Raw genomic sequence first — 17,507 nt, forward strand, 5'->3', positions numbered from 1 at the left:
ATTGGAAAACCCTATGACCAATTTTGAGGAAAAGTCTTAATTCGTTTGACCAATGAGGGTAGAGGTGCCTAAACCTAGAGCCAGAGTTACAAGATAGCATATCAGTTTCATCCACCAGTCACAATGTAGCAATGAATGTACACTGTAAGTCTGTTTTTATTAATAAATTGTGAAAACTGAGTGTCTTATTTTAATCAAACCTAAATGACCAATGAGAAAAATTCTAGTCAAAGCGACTGATGGAAATTTCCTGCAATGATCAAATGTCGATTGAAGATTATAACACAGTGTAGAGTTTATTACGTTGTTTACATAACCCAACTTCCAAAATCTAGTTTTGCGAATTTGTTAATCACCGCGTAACTTTTGGTGGCTTTGACGATATATTTTTAAAACAGCTTTACATAGCGAGTGCTCTTACCGTTATCTACTTGTTGACTTTGTTCTTGTTGACACGTTTTGCGTAAAATAATAACCTGTTGACACGCAGGTGATTTATCGCCTTAAGTAACCGTCTCATCCTTACTCTCGGCATTTACTGTTGTGATAGTGGAAGGTAAGAACTAATTTCATGTTATAATTAGAGCTTAACACAAATATATTTCCGATTCGTGAACACGGTTTACTACTTGGACAGAAAACTGTAAACACTTGCGCGAATTTGCTTAAAGATGGTGCCGACGGTACTAAGTCGGCTTAAGTTCAGACTGGCGGCACGTGATTGTTTAAAAACCGATTCTTGTTTTAATTCGTGTTAATTGGGGGCACTCGCTTACAGATCATGAGTGAAAACGGCGAAAAATTTAAATTTGCGATCGATCGAGGCGGTACTTTTACCGACGTGTTCGCAAAATGTCCTGGAGGAAAAATCCGAGTTCTGAAGCTGTTGTCTGAAGACCCTCAGCACTACAATGACGCGCCTACTGAAGGGATCAGGCGAATCTTGCAAGAGGTAAGTGCTTGAACAAACACTTTTTTTTATTTGATTAGTACTTAACACTGCACGCGTCACACTGTTATAGTTATATTAAACCATTGTTTAAGTATATTATAGTTGGACAACCTATACGGACAATCACTTTCCCATGTAGAAAAGAATGAATATATATTTTACATCTCACTCGCTTCACTATGAAGTGGCGGTACCTTACGAAAGGGGGTAAAAATAGTCCGTAAGCACGGGGAGCAGTCACAAAATAAGCAAACGTACGTGTTGAAGACTTTACTGTAATATGTATACGTATATGTAGTGCATACCTGTTTCAAGGTTAAGGTAACAAAAATTTAATATTATCGCGGTATACCTATTATCCATGAACTGCATGGCTAACAAATATGCGTCCCTTCGTCCACTTTAAAGGTATACGAAATTAAACGACCACTACTTTAATTAATAAGTAACAAGTCATCTAATTTGCCTCCAGAATAACTATGGATTATCATCAAACTATGAACACCAAATTAATTCAATATGAACATCTTGTTACGTATTTTTTTTATTAACAGTAGTCAAATCATTAAATACATATTATTTTTGAAACTAAAATGCATTTTATCCTAAGACTGTATCACAAAATATTCATCACCATTTGAATATATACGATTTAGACATCAAGAAATAAATTTAAAATTGCAAAAATTATACTAAAACAGCCTTAAATGTGTCTTGTATGTACGTGCTTATCAGTATGTAGGCATTTTAACGCACAGCAATAATCGTTCTTGATGAGTAATGACTGATGACTACTGTAACACAGTAAATCCTCGAAATCGAAAATTTAAAACACTGAAAAATTCAAATATGGGAAAATAGTAAAATCGAGAAATCGAAACATAAAAAAATCAAAAAAATTAAAATTGGAAAATCTAAAAATTAAAAACCGAGAAATTGAACAATCGGTTAATTCAAAAATCGAAACATCGAAAAATTGGAAAATCGAAAAATAAAAAAAAATTGGACAATCGAAAATTTAAAAATTCCGAAAATTGAAATATAGAGAACTGAAAACTCAAAAAATCGAAAAAAATTAATAATTTCAAAAATCGAAAAGTTAAAATTGAGAAATCGAAAAACTGAAAAATCACAAAATTGAACGAAATATCAAAAAATTAGAAAATTAAAAAATTGAGAAACAAAAAAGTCAAAAAAGCAGAGTCTAAAAATCGCAAACTTAAAAAATCGAAAAATTGAAAAATCAAAAACCTGAATAATCGAAAAATTGAAGAACTGAAGAACTGAAAATTCGAAACTTTAGGAAGTGGAGAAATGGTAATATAAAAAAATAGATTAATTGAGAAATCCGAAAACTAAAAATTCAGAAACGTCAAAATTTGAAAAATAAAAAAATAGTGAAGAACTAAAAAATCGAAAAATTTAAAATTTAAAACACTGAAAAGTTAAAATATCCTAAAACTGAAAAATGGAGAAATCCAAACATCAAAAAAACAAAAATAAAAATAAAATTAAAAATCTAAAATTTAATAATCGAAAAACTGAAAAATCAACGAATCGAGAAGTCGAGAATTTAAAAATTGGACAATTGAAAAATCGGATAAATCAAAAATCGAAACATCCAAAAATCAAGAAACCGAAAAGCAAAAAATCGAAAAACCAACAAATCGAAAAATCGAAACATTGTAAAATTCAAAAATTGAGACATCGAGAAATCGAAAAATCAAAAAATTGAGAAACCGAAGTAGGCCAAAATCGAAAAATCGAAAACTTAAATATGGAAAAATTGATAAAGCGAGATTGAATAATCAAAACATCGAAACATCCGAATCTCAATGAATTGAGATCTCAAAAAATTTAAACATTCGTAAATTTAAAAAATTAAAATATAGAACTGGAAACTCGAGAAACTGAAAAATCTAGAAATTTAAAAATTAAAATATGAAAAAGTTGAAAAATTGGGAAATTGAAATAAAAAACAAAAAACTGAAAACCAAAACTAAAAAATAGAAAAATCTAGAAGTCGAAAAATGAAAGAATCGAAGTATTGAAAAATATCAAAACTGAAAGAAATATCCAAAAATTGAGAAATCGACAAACCAATAAAGCGAAGTCGAAAAATCGAAGAATTGAAGAACTGAAAAATCGAAACTTTGAGAAGTGGGAAAATCAAAAATAGATTAATTGAGAAATCAGAAAACTGAAAATTTAACGCAAAAATTTAAAAAATTCAAAAATTTAAATACTGAAGAACTGAAAAGTCAAAAAATCGAGAAATCGAAAAAACTAAAATTAATTAAAATATCGCAAAATTGAAGAATCGAGAGATCCAATTCAATTTGAAAAATTGAAAAATCGGGGCATTGAAAAATTGGAAAATCCAGAAATTGAAAAGCTCAAAAGAAAAAAATCGAAAAACCGAGAAATCCAAAAATCGAAACATCGAAAAATTCAAAAACTGAGACTTCGAGAAATCGAAAAATCGGAGGATCGAGAAATTGAGGAGTCGGAAGCCGAAAAGGAAAGTTAAAAATTGAAAAATTGAGAAATTGAACAATCAAAACAACGAAACATCTGAATTCGATAAATTAAGAAATTAAAAATTTGAATAATCGAAAAATTTTAAAAAAGAAAAACTGGAAAATCAAAAATTAAAATTCAAAAAATCGAAAAATGAAAAATTGAAATATAGAAGAACTGAAAACTCGAGATATCGAAAAACCTAGAATTTTAAAAAATGAAATATTAAAACATCGAAAAGTTTAAAAATTGAGAAATCGAAGCATTAAACAGTCCCAGAATTGAAAAATCTAAAGTTTACAATAAATTGAAAATCCAAAAAGGAAAAAGCGAGAAATCAAAAAAAAATCCATCAATTCAAAAATCGAAAAGTCGAAAAATTGAAATATTGAAAAATTTCATAACTGAAAGAAATATTCAAAAAATTGAGAAATTAAAAAATTGGAAAATTGAGAAATCGAAAATCTAAAAAAGCAAAATTGAAAAATCGTAATCTTAAAAAATCGAAAAATTGAGGAATTGAAGATATGGAAAATCGAAACTTTAGGAAATCCAGAAATGGACAAATAAAAAAAATACTTTAGAAATCGGCAAATTGAAAATTTGAAAAATTGAAAAATCGAAATATTTAAAAACCGTAAAATTGAAGAGGACAAAAATTGAGAAATCGTATCATTGAAACATCGTAAGATTGAGAAATCGAAAAATAAAAAAATCGAGAAATAGAAAATTTAAGGAATGGAGGAATCGGAAAAGCCCAAAATTGAAATATTGAAAAATTGAGACATTTAAAGTTGAAAAATCGAGAAATCGACAAGCCGAAAAATCCCAATAGTGTATTTAGGTATAAATCACAAGATCAGGACTATTCTACTTTTTAAAATTTAAATACATAACATTATAAATTGGAAAATGTTGATTTTTTTTTTCCAAAAATCTTGACGTCTAAGGTGAAAACTCGACACGGATGCATAAACCGTAGGGGCCCAATACACCCAATAAAATGGAACAGACAAAATAAAGCTTCAAACATAATTATTTTTATACTAAAATTCTGAAGTTTATAAACTGCACATTTTATTTATTTATTTATTTATTTTATCTTGTTTTCGAACTATAATAAACATTTCAAACAATGTCTGTAACTTATTTTAATGTAAATTATATTCATGTGGTTAACAAATCAGATGTAATATTAGTGTGATTTTGACCTTATTCTAGATTTTATTACAGCAGAACGGCGTATCCTTTTTAAATTTTAGAAGTTACGGAAACTAGTTCAAGAAACAATTAGTTATCTCGTATTTTTGGAACAAAATCTACCAAAATTTCCGATAACAGCAATTGTTTTTCATAGAAACAAACAGTCTTCAAAGCAGCCTTTAACAACTCGATACTACAAACATGCCTCTTAAGTTCTTAATGCGTTTTTTTCTCTCTTGTAATTATTTGTAATGTTAACACCGAAAGTTTATGTCATTCTGTTATTTACTTTGAACATATATTTTCATTTTGTGTTAATATTTTTGTAACACCACGAATCTAAATTTTACTTAAAATCTTGTTTTACTTTAATCTTGTAAAACTAAACAATTATACCAGTTTAAAAACCCTTGGAAAGTTTCTGTCAGTCTTCAGATATAGTCAAATAAAAAAAAGCGTCAAATTCATTTAAATTCAATTCTTTCTTATCACGTTACAACGCGTTGCTTCATATTTTTTATGTCAAGTATATTTTCATATTTTGTACATATATGTTTATACACATTACTGTTTACGGAACAATGTTAATTATGGATTTATGGATAACTCCTCGTATAAGAGCAGAGTAAAGGGTGTTTGCCTTTGCTAATGTTTGATGGCGCCATCTGATTTAGAGTAAAATAAACCTAATACGTTGGCTTACTGTAGTGAAAATGCGCGTTGACGAAAAATTTGTCCCACGCCCCCTGGATTCCTTGTCCTAAAGCTCACTATTTAGGCGAAGTAAAATTTGTATTAGGTTGTCCAACTATAATATACTTAAACAATGATAGTAGGTACAAAGTTGATTGTTATGGGTAATAAAAGGTTTACGATGATTTGCGTTTTGTTGTGGTGGTAAAAGATGGGCCAGCGGCGATGGTTTTACTTTCTTCGCGGGGTCATTTGAAGGGGTAGAGAGTTAATTCGGTGACTAATTCTAAGTCTTCACCACGGTTTCGACATGGTAGAGTTGATTTGATTCATTTTGTGAAAAGTGAATATAATGATACAAGCGTGAGAAGATTGTCGTTATTGTGTGTAGTTAATTATGTCTGGGCTAATTATCAGTCCGACGTAATAGGAATAGGCTGAAATTTTAAATTTGATATGGCGTAATCCCCCAAAAGTAGTTCAAAATTTCTGGTGAATCAACTTGTATGACATTTAAATATCTTCTACATAATTTGGATATCCGAGTAAATAAAAGTTTGATATTATTTTCTCCTTACTAGAGATTCAATTTACAGTATTGCACACTATAATACCATAGATTAATATAGATGCGACATACAGGCTGATTTTGCAAAACCTCCCTTGAACAACTGAGAAACCGAAATAGGCCAAAATCGAAAATTCGAAAAGTTAAAAATTGAACAATTTATAAATTGAGAAATTGACAATCAAAATATCGAAAAATCCAAATCTCGATAAATCGAGAAATCAAAAAACTTAAAAATTCGAAAAATTGAAAAATTGAGAGATCAAAAGAACGAGAAATCGAAAAGTGATGAAATCGAAAAATCGAAAAATAGAAAAATCGACAAACAAAAAGTTAAAAGTTGAAAAATTGAAAAAGCGAAAAATCAAAAAACGAAAAAATGGAAAATTGGAAAAACTGAGAAACCAAAATAGACCAAGATGGAAAATTGAAAAACTGATAAATCGAAAACCTCAACAATCAAATCTCGATACAACGGGAATGAAAAATTAACAAATCGAAAAATTGAAAAACAGAACATCTAAAACCAGGAAGTCGAAAAATCGAAAGATTAAGAAATATTGAGAAATTAAAATATCAAAACACTGAAAAATCTAAAATTTAAAAATCCAAAAATTGAAAAATCAAAAAATTAAAGAATTGAACAACAGGAAAATCGAAACATCGATTGATTGAAAAATCGAAAAATTGAGAGTTTATGAAAGTCAAATTTGAAAAATTAAAAAATCGAAAATTTGACAATATGACAATTGATAAACAGAAAATCTAAAACCGGGAAGTCGAAAAATCAAAAGATTAGAAATCGAAACATTTGAAAAATTCGAAAACTTGAAAAATTCAAATATCGAAGAACTGAACTGAAAAATCGAGAAATCGAAAAATCGAAAATTTTAAAAATTAAAAAATCTAAAAATTGAAAAATGTAGACGCATCGAAAAATCCAGAAGACAAAAATAGAAGAGCCGAAGTATTGAAATATTGAAAAATCCTAAAAATGAAATATCTAAAAACTGAAAAATCAAAAAATCAAAAAAGTGAAGTCGAAAAATAGAAACCTTAAAAAGTCGAAAAATTGAAAATTTAAAAAATTAAAGAATTGAACAACAGGAAAATCGAAACATCGATTGATTGAAAAATCTAAAAATTGAGAGTTTATGAAAGTCAAATTTGAAAAATTAAAAAATCGAAAATTTGACAAAATGACAATTGAAAACAGAAAATCTAAAACCGGGAAGTCGAAAAATCAAAAGATTAAGATATCGAAACATTTGAAAAATTCGAAAACTTGAAAAAATCAAATATCGAAGAACTGAACTGAAAAATCGAGAAATCGAAAAATCGAAAATTTTAAAAATTAAAAAATCTAAAAATTGAAAAATGTAGACGCATCGAAAAATCCAGAAGACAAAAATAGAAGAGCCGAAGTATTGAAATATTGAAAAATCCTAAAAATGAAATATCTAAAAACTGAAAAATCAAAAAATCAAAAAAGTGAAGTCGAAAAATAGAAACCTTAAAAAATCAAAAAATTGAAAATTCAAAAAATTAAAGAATTGAACAACAGGAAAATCGAAACATCGATTGATTGAAAAATCGAAAAATTGAGAGTTTATGAAAGTCAAATTTGAAAAATTATAAAAAAGGAAATTTGACAAAATGACAATTGAAATACAGGAAGTCTAAAACCGGCAAGTCGAAAATCAAAAGATTAAGAAATCGAAACATTTGAAAAATTCGAAAACTTGAAAAAATCAAATATCGAAGAACGGAACTGAAAGATCGAGCAATCGAAAAATCTAACATTTTAAAAATTAAAAAATCTAAAATTTAAAAATCTAAAAATTGAAAAAGGTAGACACATCGAAAAATCCAGAAGTCAAAAATAGAAGAGCCGAAGAATTGAAATATTGAAAAATCCTAAAACTGAAATATCTAAAAACTGAAAAATCGAAAAATCAAAAAAGTGAAGTCGAAAAATAGAAACCTTAAAAAGTCGAAAAATTGAAAATTTAAAAAATTAAAGAATTGAACAACAGGAAAATCGAAACATCGATTGATTGAAAAATCTAAAAATTGAGAGTTTATGAAAGTCAAATTTGAAAAATTAAAAAATCGAAAATTTGACAAAATGACAATTGAAAACAGAAAATCTAAAACCGGGAAGTCGAAAAATCAAAAGATTAAGATATCGAAACATTTGAAAAATTCGAAAACTTGAAAAATTCAAATATCGAAGAACTGAACTGAAAAATCTAGAAATCGAAAAATCTAAAATTTTAAAAATAATAAACCTAAAATTTAAAAATCTAAAAATTGAAAAAGTAGACACATCGAAAAATCCAGAAGTCAAAAATAGAAGAGGCGAAGAATTGAAATATTGAAAAATCTTAAAACTGGAAAAATCGAAAACTCAAAAAAGTGAAGTCGAAAAATAGAAACTTTAAAAAATCAAAAAATTGAAAAATCAAAAAATTAAAGAATCGAACAACAGGAAAATCGAAACATCGATTGATTGAAAAATCGAAAAATTGAGAGTTTATGAAAGTAAAATTTGAAAAATTAAAAAATCGAAAATTTGACAAAATGGCAATTGAAAAACAGAAAATCTAAAACCGGGAAGTCGAAAAATCAAAAGATTAAGAAATCGAAACATTTGAAAAATTCGAAAATTTGAAAAATTCAAATATCGAAGAACTAAACTGAAAAATCGAGAAATCGAAAAATCTAAAATTTTAAAAATTAATAAATCTAAAATTTAAAAATCTAAAAATTGAAAAAGGTAGACACATCGAAAAATCCAGAAGTCAAAAATAGAAGAGCCGAAGAATTGAAATATTGAAAAATCCTAAAAATCAAATATCTAAAAACTGAAAAATCAAAAAATCAAAAAAATGAAGTCGAAAAATAGAAACCTTAAAAAATCGAAAAATTGAAAAATCAAAAAATTAAAGAATTGAACAACAGGAAAATCGAAACATCGATTGATTGAAAAATCGAAAAATTGTGAGTTTATGAAAGTCAAATTTGAAATATTAAAAAATCGAAAATTTGACAAAATGACAATTGAAAAACAGGAAATCTAAAACCGGGAAGTTGAAAAATCAAAAGATTAAGAAATCGAAACATTTGAAAAATTCGAAAACTTGAAAAAAATCAAATATCGAAGAACTGAACCGAAAAATCGAGAAATCGAAAAATCTAAAATTTTAAAAATTAAAAAATCTAAAATTTAAAAATCGAAAAATTGAAAAATCGCATAAGTAAAATAATCGACAAATCGAAAAATCCAGGAGTCAAAAATCGAAAAGTCGAAGAATCGAAATATTGAAAAATCCCAAAACTGAGATATCGAAAAACTGAAAAATGAAAGAAAAACTGAGAATCTAATAACCTGAAAAATCCGAAAACTGAAATATCCAAAAACTGAGAACCTAAAAAGTCGATAAATTGAGCAATCGAAAAATCCAAAAAGTGAAGTCGAAAAATCGAAACTTTAAAAAACTAAAAAATGAAAAATCGAAAAATTAAAGAATCGAAGAACAGGAATATCGAAACCCTCGAAAGTCAAGAAATGGGAAAATCAAAACATCGATTAATTCTAAAATCGAAAAATTGACAGTTAATAAATGCCAAATTTGAAAAATTGAAAAATCGAAAATTTGAAAAAACGACAACTGAAAAACAGAAAATCTAAAACCGGGAAGTCGAAAAATCGATAGACTAAGAAATCAAAACATTTGAAAAATTCGAAAACATGAAAAACGGAAATATCGAAGAACTGAAATGAAAAATCGAAAAATCGAAAAATCCAAAATTTTAAATATTGAAAAATTAAAATATCCAAAAACTGAATAATCTAAAATTGAAAAAACGACAATTGAAAAACAGAAAATCTAAAACCAGGAAGTCGAAAAATCGAAACATTTGAAAAATTGAAATATGGAAGAGCTGAAATGAAAAATCGAAAAATCTAAAATTTAAAAATCGAAAAAGTACAAGTCGACACATCGAAAAATCCAGAAGTCAAAAATGAAAAATGGAAAAGTCGAAGAACAGAAATATACTTAAACAATGATTAAACTCAACTAACTGACTGTGGGTAGTTAAAATTGCAAACGTGTTGATTTATGGAGATTGTTCAAAAGTCATCACACTATCTTACCAAAACAAAACCTATTTACTGTCATTTCGACGAAACTTTCGTTTTCGTGAAAATGCGCGTGCGATGGAATTCCTACGGGATCACCCTCCTCCGCGAGACCGACATCAAGCGAAAAATAGAACTCACCCAGATCAGGCGCCAGATCGAGATTTTGTCAACTTTCATGCCCGACGAAATCCTGAACATGCCTTTGAACGAACTAACCGAAACCCACAACTACGTGGGGGTGCTTTTGTTTGCCGACGTTTCTGGGTTCACTCCGCTTTGTGAAAAATACAACAAAACGGGAAAGGGAGGGATTTACCGACTCACGGCGACCCTGAACGCGTACATTGGAGCTCTAGTGGAAGTCATCACGTTCTACGGTGGCGATATCTTGAAGTTCTCGGGAGACGCGTTTTTGGCTTTGTGGAAGGCACCCCCTAATCTGCGGCTCTTCGAAGTCATCCATCGGGTTATAGTTTGCGCTTTGTTCATCCAGCACACTTTGGGGTGCTTCGATACCGAAGTGAACGTGTTGTTGAAGGTGAAGCTGGCGATAGCCTGCGGGAACTTGACGTTTGCGGTGATCGGGAACGAGAATTATAGGCACTACGTGATCGTGGGACAGGCTATCAACGACGTGAAGTCCGCGGAAAGGATAAGCGTGTCTGGAGATGTGGTGATTGCGCCGAGCGCGTGGGGGCATCTAGCTGAAGATAATTACGAGGTGACGTTCGGGCCTGAAGGACACGTCAAGGTAAAACGTCTAAAGTTGTGTCTAGTAGTGAAGGCGCGGTTCCAGGTTTGGAATTGTATCTACTTCCCGAATCAGAGTGCTTGGAAGGAATACTACGCTGAGAAAAGTCCGGTGGCGCATTCTCTCTGCGTTAAACACCTAGAGCACAGAAACCAACTCCACGAGAAGCGACGAATCGACGATGCCACTACCGATAGTAAAATTACTGAAGCTTTTGTGGCTTCTCTTCCGCAGAGGACGAGTGTTACACAGGCTTCCACTCGTTGGATTCCCAACGACTTGAACCCTTTCATCGTACGACCGGTTCAAAGTCAAGTGGAAGAGAAGCAACCCATCGAGTACCTCACCGAGATGCGACAAGTCACCATCCAGTTCATCAACATAGTCCCTACTACCTCTCAAGAATCTAAATTGATCCCCATGGTCAACAAAGCGTTTCAAACTGTCTGCAAAATCGTATCGAAAATGCGCGGAGTCGTCAACAAAGTCTCCCTTTTCGACAAAGACTGCATGATTCTCGTACTCTTCGGTCTAAGAGGAATCGAACACGAAGTCGAAAGTCAGAACGCCCTAAAGTCGGCGTTTGCTATCCGCAAATCTATCAAGAAACTCACCACTGTCAAATCCATCTCCATCGGTGTGACTAATGGCTGGGTGTACTGTGGCGTCGTGGGACACCCTTTTCGCAGAGAGTATACAGTAATAGGAGGATCGGTGAATAAAGCCGCTCGTATCATGTGCGCTTACGAAGGCAAGGTTACTTGTGACCACGAAACTTACAAAGGCTGCAAATTGTCGTCTCTGTATTTTCAACTTCAGTCGGCTTTGACGCTTAAAGGGATATCGGCTGCTGGCCACATCTTCGAGTACAACGAAGACTTTGATAAAATGGAGTACAAACAAGATCAGTCTCTGCCTCTAATCGGTCGCAGTATGGAACTGGCAGTTGCCGATTTGATTCTCAACAAACCAGAAACGGCAGGTTGGTCGAGTATTTGCTTCAAAGGCGAGTCGAAAGTCGGGAAGACGAAGCTACTACAAGCCATTAACAACAATCAAGTGAAACAATTTCGATATGTTTGTTCCTTAGCATTGAACGAAGCTCTGCAGAGGCCGTATTACACCGTTTCTACTATTTATCAACAGTTGTATGACATTAATAGCACGCGTCGTCCCCAACGACTGTACGACTTACCTCGACATTTGTGGGACTTCACCGAACTGCTCCAAACGAGTAAATCGAATTTGTCGATTGGTCCGGTCTTGAGCAACAGCAGCAAGGAGAACGTTCACCAGAATTTTATGACAATGCTAGGGAAAGATAAAGTACTGGTCTTTATAGACAATGTGCAGTTTATGGACGGTAAAAGTTTTGAAATTATCGAAGAAGCTGTGTCGAACAAAAACATACAATTGGTGTGCGCCGGTTGTTTCGAAGACACCAATACTTGGAATACTATGTGGAAGTTCAATCTAAGCAAGCACATTAAAGTTTTTAGTCTTAGTCCTTTACCACCCAGCGAAACGGGCTATCTCATCTGCACCTTCTTGAACGTCAAAGGCACATCCAAGAAGTTGATCGTTCTGATCAATAAAACCTGTGAAGGTCGCCCCGGTTGGGTTCAAGCATGCCTACTTAAAATGATCAACAACGGAGAACTAGAAGTCAAATACGCTTTGACGAGTGAGACCGAATATGTATTTTTGCAAGAATCGGAAGGAAAAGGCATAGTCATAGTAGCCGGATTTTCGAAAAAATACTTGGAACGTAGTGAAGAAACATCGACTGCGGTTACTCTAGATCTGTTCGATTCTTTCTCGCCCTACCAGCAACTTATTATTAAAACGGCTGCAGTCGTGGGTGAAATTATCACAAGAACCGCGTTGATAGTATTACTCAAGTATCCCAACGAGGGTATGTTAGCGGCTGCCATCAAAACTCTTTTCGAAGAAGAAGTTTTTGATTGTGCGTCGAGGTACGTCAATTCTGGCGGTCTCCAAGAAAAAAAGAACGTCTGCTTGTGCTACATGGAAGACGACGAGATCAACCCGGAGCTGGAAATGCCAAGATACGCCTTCTGTAAAGTGTTGCACTTCAAAAGCCGCAATATCAAGCTGCTGGCGTACGAGTTGTTGCCTATGAATCAAAAGAAGGAGCTGCACTTGAGGATCACGGACTTACTGGAGAGTCAAAATAACTCCTGTCCTTCTTGCTTGCGGGACAATTCGGCGGCGATAATCTCAGTCAGACGATTCAAAGATTTTCTTCAATCTTGTCACGAGCAGACTTACATTTGGACCGAGAGATACAACGAGAAGTACCGTTCTATCGAAGAGTACAAACAACTAATACGCACCTACATTCACAATCCTCCACTTGATGATTCATCGGACGACCATAAGAGCTATACGGGTTTCGATGTCCCGAAGAGGCGGATTTGGGATCCCACGACCTGTTTCTGTCTGGAAATTTTGATGAAAGTTTATCGGGATTTAATCCATCACAGTCAGTGCGGGCAGCACCTAGGGAAAAAGATCTTCTTCATGCTGGAGTATTCTACAATTTTGTACTTGATGGGAGAGTTTGAGGAAGTGATACCCATTTTGCACGAAGCTAGCGAAGTCTGCATGGTACAGACGAGCAAAGCGTATATTTTTACTGACAATTTTAAGATGTTGATGATGGGGAAGATTCATTGCATGCTGGGTGAGACTTACTTGAAGTTGGGAAACACCGTAGCTGCTAAGAATCATGCTCTTCTGAGTCTGCGCCAGTACAACGTCCCTCTGATTTCTTTCAAGTACACCTTACCGCACAAGCTGTTGAATAAAGCTTGGTTCTTTCGGTTTAGAGACTCGTACGTCGTTACAAGGTCGAATAATCCTGCGTTAGAAAGGGACTTCGGGTTATGTATGGGTTTGATTAGTAACATATACGCGATTGAGGGTTGCTGGTCCCTTGCTAGAGACGCCATCTTACGAAGTATTGCTTGTTTGCGACGTTCCAACTCGAACATAGCAGTTCTATGTGACGTTTACACTAGTGCCGTCTACTTGTACAGTCATTGTGGCGACCTGCACATGTGCGAGAAACTCGAACGTTACTTCAACAGAGACATCTTGAAGTACTATTCAAACAACATCACGGGAGTTCTATACATGGTGGCTTCCATTCTCTCTGTGTTTTTTCTGGTGAAAATACTCGCCGGAGGCATCGGTGAGGCTCTTCAAGTCGGCTTCAGAAGCGTGGATTTGCAACTGAGTCTTCAAGCCCACATGTGCCTAGTCAATGTCGTACCTACGCTAGCAACCGCACTCATCTTTTTGAACCGAATTGACGACGCCGTTTATATGGGTCGTATTCTTCACAACATTGGTAAAAAGTACCACGCTCAGGGTTACGCCGCCTACTACGCTTTTTGTATCGAACTTATTCTAGAAACGAACTTCTTCTTAGAACCCATTGAGCGAATCGAGGAATTCGTTATCCATTTTCTTGAAACGAATCGCCACCCTACGAGTTTCATCAGTAAACTTTTGGTCAGTTTATATTGCTACTATCTGAGATACCTACCATCAAGAGCATCGGCGTTCAAGAAAAATCTTTCACTCGAAGCATACGAAAGTACACACATTATAAATTTGCTCGCTACGGTGAGGTACGTCGAGTGCCTCGTTTTGGAACAAGCTCGCTTAATCGAACAGAAAACGATAATAGATCGGGACGACATCGCTACCGCGTACATGTTTTTTCTTAAACTGAAAGATGCTCAAAAGAAGTGGATTTTTTTTAAACCGAGATATCTGCATTTGAAGGCGTACCACGCCAGACTTCAAGGTAAATCGTCTGAAGCAGTGACGATTTTAAAACAGGCGAACAAGGCGGCTACTGAACAGGGAAATATTTTGGAAGAGTGTTGGACAATGTTGCACTCGACGTGTTGGTTCGGAGGGTACGTGTTCGACAAACGTCAAATCAAACATTTAGATTGGACTTTAGCCAAGACTTACTCTCCGTTGCAGTTGTGCCAGGTTTTGTACGTGTTACCTACTTTCTAACAACTTTTTCTTACTCGTTCGTTGTAGTTATTGTTATTGTCAATAAATGTTGTGATTTCTGGTTTTTACTTTTACTTCTTTTTATTAGAAAATTGGAAAATTAACTTTTGTTAATCATTTATTTATACTTATTATTAATTATTATATTTTTTACATAGCAACTGTTCCAATATAAAATTAACACTCTTATTAAAATTTCATTTCCATCAACAACTCATTAACACCTTCTCCAAATTTTATTAATTGATGCTTGACATAAATTGTTCTTTCAGGTTTTCAAATTTAATGTTTCCAAGAGGTTTGGTAAATATGTCGGCGATTTGTTTTTCAGTTGAACAATACTTTATGTTTATAATACCTTTTCGCACCTTTTCATTTATAAAATGAAATCTTACATCTATGTGCTTGCTCCGTCGATTGAACTGTCCGGTTTTCACTATTGAGATTGCACTCTGATTATCAACGTACAAATCTATCTTCACTTCACCATTGGTAAGTTCATCAATTAGAGATTTGAGGTAAAGAAGTTCTATAACACATTCTGCAGCAGATATATACTCAGCTTCTGTGCTTGAAAGTGAAACTATTGGCTGTTTCCTGGAACACCACGATATGGGTCCACCACAAAAAAATATTATGTACCCTGTTGTACTTCTGCGTGTTTCAGTGTCCCCTGCAAAATCTGAATCACAATAGGCAATCAATCTCTCACTGTTTTGGCCATCGTAGCACAGTCCATCATTTTTTGTAGATATCAAATAGCGAAACACTCTTTTTACTGTTACAATGTCTTGATTTGAAAAATTTTCCATTTTTCTACTACAGTAATTCACTGCATATGATATGTCTGGTCTGGTCTTGTTGTTTAAATATAATAAACTTCCAACAGCTTCTCTGAATGGATAATTAATTTTTACCATTTTATCTTCTGAACTTATATCTTGTTTGACCATGGGCGTAGGTACAGGTTTGGAGTTTTGCATATTAAATTTTTCTAAAGTTGCTTGTACATAATCTTGTTGTGAAAGTATAACTTTTCCATCATGTTTTTGAATACTAATTCCTAAAAACCTATTAGGATTTTTTTCACTTGTCATTTCAAATTCGGTTTGAAGATTTTTCAATAACAATTTCATTTCTTCTTCACATTTGCTGATCAATAATCCGTCATCAACAAAGATTGCTAATAACATGGTCTTTTCTATATTCGTAAATAAACATTGATCACTAATCAGTGGTTTTAAACCATTCAGTTTTAAAGATGTAGTAAAACGTTCATTCCATTTCATAGGAGCTTGTTTTAGGCCATATAGCGATTTCGACAATTTACACACTTTGTTTTCAGTTTGTTCACATTTGAACCCCTCTGGTACATGCATAAAAATTTCTTCTGAAATACTTCCAAACAAAAATGCTGTTTTTACGTCAAATTTGGTAACTGACATATTATACTTGGCAGCCAGTGCTAACATTATTCTTACTGAGCTTATGTTCACAACTGGACTGAATGTTTCGTTGTAATCTATTCCCTTATGTTGTTGGCACCCTCTTACTACCAACTTTGCTCTATATTTTCCATTATCTTTAACTTTGAATACCCACTTGCTTGTCAGAATGCGATGTTTGTCTACTTCATTTATATTCACGTAACTCCATGTAAGATTTTTATTCAGAGATTCTTTTTCTTCACGTATAGCCTCAAGCCATTTGTCCTTTTCTGGTCCCTTGACTGCTTCTTCATAAGTCAATAACGCTTCTTCTTCAACAAAGTTTACAATATAATCTTTAAGTTTTACAGATTGTTTTAATTTTCTTCCACTTCTTGTTTCTGCGATGCCTTCTCCTCTTCTTGATTCTGTGATGCCTTCTCCTCTTCTTGATTCTGTGATGCCTACTCCTCTTCTTGATTCTGTGATGCCTTCTCCTCTTCTTGATTCTGTGATGCCTTCTCCTTCTCCCAAAATTATGTTTTGTACTTCTATTTGATTTGGTTTTTGTCTAATGTCTTGTTCATTTTCAGTTTCGGTTTCTGAATTTTCACCTGTATTGTTTTCTTCTAATTCTGCATTCTGTTCCTGATTTTCTTCGTCGCTTTCTATAACATTTATTTTGCTTGTTCTTCTGTAATCAGCCAAAGATTGACTACCTGGTTCATTGAAGATAACATCTCGGTGTATTTTTATTTCCTTAGATTTTTCATCCCATAAGCGGTAACCATTTGGTGCATATCCTACAAAAAGATACCTTTTACTTCTAGGGTCAAGTTTGTGTAAATTTCCCAGTGTCTTTGCATATGCTACAGAACCAAATATTTGTAATCTGGACAGATCAGGTTTCATTTTGGTCCAGTATTCTATTGGTGTTTTGTCTATTGCTTCTGTAGGACTTCGATTTAACAGATACGCTGCTACATACGCAGCTTCGCCCCAAAAATCTTTACTTAGCTTGCTGTCAAATATCATCGCTCTTGCCTTTTCCAATAAGGTTCTATTTAATCTTTCTGCTTTTCCATTTAGTTGTGGACTATGGGGTATAGAATAATCCAGAACAATGCCTTTATTTTTTATCCAGAGTTTAAAATTCGATGACGTATATTCACCACCATTGTCAC

The 17,507-nt window shown here is 33.1% G+C and overlaps 2 protein-coding genes across 3 annotated transcripts in view; both read left to right on the forward strand.

Moving 5' to 3' along the window:
• The first annotated feature begins 450 nt into the window (after positions 1 to 450).
• The window catches only part of LOC135126135 (5-oxoprolinase), a 77,062-nt gene continuing 60,005 nt past the window's right edge, over positions 451 to 17,507 (forward strand). For both annotated transcript variants that reach the window (XM_064051963.1, XM_064051964.1), the window contains exons 1-2: positions 451 to 556; positions 779 to 952. In XM_064051963.1, the coding sequence (XP_063908033.1) occupies positions 782 to 952 (171 nt within the window). In that variant the 5' untranslated portion in view covers positions 451 to 556; positions 779 to 781. The remainder of the gene's footprint in view (positions 557 to 778; positions 953 to 17,507) is intronic.
• LOC135126134 (adenylate cyclase type 10-like) lies at positions 10,130 to 14,910 on the forward strand. The gene is made up of 2 exons (XM_064051962.1): positions 10,130 to 10,837; positions 10,883 to 14,910. The coding sequence occupies exons 1-2, from the start codon at positions 10,151 to 10,153 to the stop codon at positions 14,894 to 14,896; spliced, it is 4,701 nt and encodes a 1,566-aa protein (XP_063908032.1). The 5' UTR covers positions 10,130 to 10,150; the 3' UTR covers positions 14,897 to 14,910.

This window comes from Zophobas morio, unplaced genomic scaffold (assembly GCF_036711695.1).
Source record: "Zophobas morio isolate AGI-343-1 ecotype UQ-CSIRO unplaced genomic scaffold, CSIRO_AGI_Zmor_V1 ptg000010l, whole genome shotgun sequence".
NCBI classification, from domain to species: domain Eukaryota; kingdom Metazoa; phylum Arthropoda; class Insecta; order Coleoptera; family Tenebrionidae; genus Zophobas; species Zophobas morio.

Bases quoted from the DNA above. Each gene is read 5' to 3' on its own strand.
- LOC135126134 (XM_064051962.1), top strand. From the start codon at position 10,151: ATGCGCGTGCGATGGAATTCCTACGGGATCACCCTCCTCCGCGAGACC. The intron at 10,838-10,882 runs GTAAAACGTCTA...GCGCGGTTCCAG, and splicing joins GGCCTGAAGGACACGTCAAG to GTTTGGAATTGTATCTACTT.